Here is a 5,245-nt window from a genome sequence, read left to right as displayed (position 1 = left end):
AGAATTAATAAAATACTCCCGAGTCAATTTTAAAATGTCCTTAATTTCAAAATGTTTCTGAGTTTGAAATATGTTCGCAATTGTATATAAATAATACAAAAATTGAAATATGTTGGCGAATTTTAAAATATGTTTGATAATTTATAAATGAGCATGAACTTGAAAAGTGCTCGTGAATTCTTAAAAATGTTCCTCAATGTGAAATCTGTTCCGTATTTTAAAAAATGATTGAATATTTAAAATATGGCCATAAAATTTCAAATATGTCTCCAGGTAAGAAAATCTCATGAATTATTTTTTTACTATATTTAAAAACCATCCGAAATTTCAGAAAATGCTGATGAAATTATCATTGTGCAGAGAAAAGGAGAAAAACCAACCACATTATGACGGCCCAAGCATGGAGCATCCTCCTCGGCCAGGCCCGGGCCTGCACAGACAAGACCAAACCATCCTTCCCGCCGTCAACGCTACGTACTACAAGTACTACACAACGTCTGAAGGACAAAAAGCCATCCTTCCTCCGAGTATCTGCCTGCCTGCCCGCCTCTAGCTTGCTGGCACGCGTCCGGCGTAATACATACCGATCGATGGACACGATGGCGGCGGAGCAGCTTCTGGTGGAGGCGCAGGCGCAGGGGTTCGCGGCGTGGATGCTCGGCGTGCGGCGGCGGATCCACCAGCACCCGGAGCTGGCCTTCCAGGAGCACCACACCTCCGCGCTCGTGCGCGCCGAGCTCGACGCCCTCGCCATCCCCTACGTCTGGCCCGTCGCGTGCACCGGCGTCGTAGCCACCATCGCCGGCGGAGGCGGCCCGGGGCCGGTGTTCGCGCTCCGGGCCGACATGGACGCCCTCCCCATCCAGGTCAGTCGATCGACGTGTCCTTGAAAAATGGAAAAATTGGAGTTGGTTGATCCATTCTGTGACTAGATCCGTCGATCGCCATCGGTAGGTAGCAAGTCGTCTGCAAGAAGGCGAGCTTATGTTAATTAACTATAATTGCACCATGCAAGTGTGCATAGAATCGTATTAGCATGCAAGTGTCACGTATATTGCATGCGACTTTGCAAGTCACAGCAAATAGTTAGAGTCGTTGTCCATCGCCGGCTGCAAAACGTACGACCAAGATAACTCATTTGTACAAACAAAGTCGCAACTCAATTATCAAACCAGTGGTTAGTTTGTTTTGCACTAATTCATTTATACGTGTGCTGGATCCATTAATTATTGCAGGAGATGGTGGAGTGGGAGTTCAAGAGCAAGGAGGACGGCAAGATGCACGCCTGTGGCCACGACGCGCACGTCGCCATGCTCCTCGGCGCCGCCAAGCTGCTCCAGTCCCGCAAGGACGGCCTCAAGGGCACGGTGAAGCTCGTGTTCCAGCCGGCGGAGGAGGGCCACGCCGGCGGGTACCATGTGCTGCAGGACGGCGTCCTGGACGATGTAGCTGCCATATTTGCCGTGCACATCAACACGAGCATGCCGGTGGGCACCGTCGGCTCCAGGCCAGGGCCGTTCCTTGCCGGATCTGCCCGCTTCAAGGCGACCATCACCGGGAAGGGCGGCCACGCTGCCATGCTCCAATCCGTAGTTGACCCGGTGGTGGCCGCCTCCTCGGCCGTCCTTAGCCTCCAGCAGCTCGTTGCTCGTGAGATCGACCCACTCCAGAGCGCAGTATGTATTCTTTCTATTCCTCGGGTGTACGTTGATGCACTTCAACATATTGATCATTTGCCCATACCTGTTTGAACAATTATTTACAGGTGGTGTCCGTAACCTTCATCAAAGGAGGTGAAACTTTCAACGTCATCCCGGAGTCTGTGACCTTGGGCGGCACCTTGAGGAGCATGACAACAGAAGGACTATCCTATCTCATGAAAAGGATCAGGGAGGTGATGAACAACATGGTCATGAGATAACTTATTCCTAGGAATTTCAAGGTTTAGTTTCTTTGAACTAACACACTGTAATTAACTAAAGGTGATCGAGGGGCAGGCCGCTGTGGGACGGTGCAAGGCGACGGTGGACTTCATGGAGGAGGAGCACCGGCCGTACCCAGCCACCGTGAATGACGAAGGCATGTACGCGGATGCTAAGGTGGTGGCACAGAGCATGTTGGGGGAGGCGAATGTGTTGTTGTGCCCCCAGTTTATGGCAGCAGAGGACTTTGGGTTCTATGCACAGAAGATCCCGGCCGCCTTCTTTAACGTCGGCGCCCATCGTGCCGGCGAGGACATAAGTTACTTGCACACGCCGCACCTGGTGGTCGACGAGAATGTGCTCCCCATCGGGGCTGCCATGCATGCCGGTGTTGCCATCGAGTTCTTGAACAAGCACGCCGCCTCTCCTCTCACTTAATTTGTCTTATTTTGTTGATATGTACTCCCTCTGTAAAGAAATATAAGATTATTTAGATCACTGCAGAGAGAGCATTTTTTTTAACTTTATTATCAGTTTGGAAAATTCTTGGTTTTCTTTGCATGCCTTTATGTACGGATATCTTTTCGTGCGTTCATTTCATTCTGTTCAAATTCATTTTGGAGGGTAAACAACATTCACCATACTAGTTGGGGAGGTCATTTCCAGTGGCCGCGGTCTCGCGTGAGTTGGTTGGTAGAGGTGGCTTGGGTGTGGGCCTTACTGGTGGGGCTGATGGGCTGGAATTATTTGACCATGGGCCAAACATTAGGCCCACTAGTCGGGCGGCACACATAAAGGATAGGAGTGAGGGTTTCTAAAAAAAGAAGGATGCGAGTGAGGTGATATCGTCTCAATTCCCCTCTCCCGTAATTCTACTCAAACCCTAGATCGGGCGGAGGTGGCAGAAGGGGGAGAGACTTTAAAAAAAAAGAGAGCCGCCTCTCCGATTTTCATATATCAGGAACCACATGTCTTAGGCCCTGTTTGGTTCAGCTTTTATCGCCGGATTCCGCTGCCGCGCAGCAGAATCTGAACCAAAGGGCGAACCCAGCAGAATCCGATTCCAGAAATCCGCTGCCAAAATCTGAACCAAAAACGGAAGCAGCTCAGGATGTGCTTTCCAAAATCTGATTCCGCTGCGGGCCAAAATCTGAAAAGGTTGTATCAGCTGGTTTGCCAAATGACCTACATCTTTTTCAAATCAGATTTTCCACAACTGTTTTTTCACAGCAGATTTTTCACAGCTGCTTTTAGAAATCCACAGCCGAACCAAACAGGGCCTTACAACGACGACACACCAGCATCCCACAACACGATGCGACTCCAGCCGGAAGCTCACAGGCTAATCCGGTCAAAGCCTAGTAGGAGCGCAAAACAATAGGTACCTAACAAGCATATACAAGTTCTGAAACCTGAACGGAAACGACCCGCACTTCCTTTTCTTTTGCGAATAAATGAGATTTTTATTGCTCAACCATGGGGATTACAATCATACCGGTGTAGCAACTCAATCTCATTTGGTCCAGACCGTAGCCAAACTGCCGTACGCATATGATGATGCCCTATCTGAGCTAGCCGGTGTGCTACATTATTACATGAACGATGCACATGCACTACAGAGTACTCTCTACCCTGCTTAAGTAGACTCTTGATTTCACCCATTATGGCAGCCGTCGGAAATTGATTTCCTTGGAGAGCCATGATACGTCTCCAACATATCTATAATTTTTTATTCCTCCATGCTATATTATCTACTGTTTTGGGCAATATTGGGCTTTATTATCCACTTTTATATTACTTTTGGGACTAACCTATTAACCGGAGGCCCAGCCCAGATTTGTTGTTTTATGCCTATTTCAGTATTTTGAAGAAAAGGAATATCAGACGGAGTCGAAACGGAACGAAATCAACTGGAGAAGTTATTTTTGGAAGGAAACACACCTGATGGACTTGGACCCCACGTCAGAAGATACGGGAGCTACCCACGAGGGTGGGGGGCGCCCCCCCTAGGGCGCGCCCCCTGCCTCGTGGGGCCCTCGTGGCTCTCCTGACGTGCTTCTTCCGCCTATATAACTCCATATACCCTAAAACTTCCAGAACGAACAATAGATCGGGAGTTCCGCCGCCAAAAGCCTCCGTAGCCACTGAAAACCAATCTAGACCCGTTCCGGCACCCTGCCGGAGGGGGCAATCCATCTCCGGTGGCCATTTTCATCATCCCGGTGCTCTCCATGACGAGGAGGGAGTAGTTCTCCCTCGGGGCTGAGGGTATGTACCAGTAGCTATATGTTTGATCTCTCTCTCTCTCTCGTGTTCTTGAGATGATACGATCTTGATGTATCGCGAGCTTTGCTATTATAGTTGGATCTTATGTTTCTCCTCCCCCCTCTTCTCTCTTGTAATGAATCGAGTTTCCCCTTTGAAGTAATCTTATCGGATTGAGTCTTTAAAGACTTGAGAACACTTGATGTATGTCTTGCCGTGGATATCTGTGGTGACAATGGGATACCACGTGCCACTTGATGTATGTTTTGGTGACCAGCTTGCGGCTTCCGTGACATTGGGAACCTATGCATAGGGGTTGGCACACGTTTTCCTCGTGATTCTCCGGTAGAACTTTGGGGCACTCTTTTGAGGTCCTTTGTGTTGGTTGAATAGATGAATCTGAGATTGTGTGATGCATATCGTATAATCATGCCCACGGATACTTCAGGTGACATTGGAGTATCTAGGTGACATTAGGGTTTTGCTTGATTTGTGTCTTAAGGTGTTATTCTAGTACGAACTCTAGGGTTGTTTGTGACACTTATAGGGATAGCCCAACAGATTGATTAGAAAGAATAACTTTGAGGTGGTTTCGTACCCTACCATAATCTCTTTGTTCGTTCTCCGCTATTAGTGACTTTGGAGTGACTCTTTGTTGCATGTTGAGGGATAGTTATTGAAGGAAATATGCCCTAGAGGCAATAATAATGTTATTATTTTATTTCCTTATATCATGATAAATGTTTATTATTCATGCTAGAATTGTATTATCCGGAAACATAATACTTGTGTGAATACATAGACAAACCAAACGTCACTAGTATGCCTCTAATTGACTAGCTCGTTAATCGAAGATGGTTATGTTTCCTAACCATAAACATATGTTGTCATTTGATTAATGGGATCACATCATTAGGAGAATGATGTGATTGACATGACCCATTCCATTAGCTTAGCACCCGATCGTTTAATATGTTGCTATTGCTTTCTTCATGACTTATACATGTTCCTATGACTATGAGATTATGCAACTCCCGTTTGCCGGAGGAACACTTTGT

The 5,245-nt window shown here is 47.5% G+C and overlaps 1 protein-coding gene across 1 annotated transcript; it reads left to right on the top strand.

Moving 5' to 3' along the window:
- The first annotated feature begins 608 nt into the window (after window positions 1-608).
- Window positions 609-2,415, top strand: LOC119289463 (IAA-amino acid hydrolase ILR1-like 4). Its single transcript, XM_037568780.1, has 4 exons — window positions 609-866; window positions 1,236-1,676; window positions 1,766-1,894; window positions 1,983-2,415. Exons 1-4 carry the CDS (start codon window positions 654-656, stop codon window positions 2,358-2,360), a joined length of 1,161 nt encoding a protein of 386 aa, XP_037424677.1. The 5' UTR covers window positions 609-653; the 3' UTR covers window positions 2,361-2,415.
- Window positions 2,416-5,245: the final 2,830 nt, after the last annotated feature.

The sequence above is a fragment of the Triticum dicoccoides genome, chromosome 4A, assembly GCF_002162155.2.
Source record: "Triticum dicoccoides isolate Atlit2015 ecotype Zavitan chromosome 4A, WEW_v2.0, whole genome shotgun sequence".
Lineage (NCBI taxonomy): Eukaryota > Viridiplantae > Streptophyta > Magnoliopsida > Poales > Poaceae > Triticum > Triticum dicoccoides.
This window is presented reverse-complemented; position numbering and strand designations above follow the sequence as displayed.

Excerpts from the sequence above, each read along its gene's own strand:
- LOC119289463 (XM_037568780.1), top strand. The coding sequence starts at position 654 with ATGCTCGGCGTGCGGCGGCGGATCCACCAGCACCCGGAGCTGGCCTTC. Across the intron at positions 867-1,235 it reads TGGACGCCCTCCCCATCCAG|GAGATGGTGGAGTGGGAGTT; the intron begins GTCAGTCGATCG and ends TAATTATTGCAG. Across the intron at positions 1,677-1,765 it reads TCGACCCACTCCAGAGCGCA|GTGGTGTCCGTAACCTTCAT; the intron begins GTATGTATTCTT and ends AATTATTTACAG.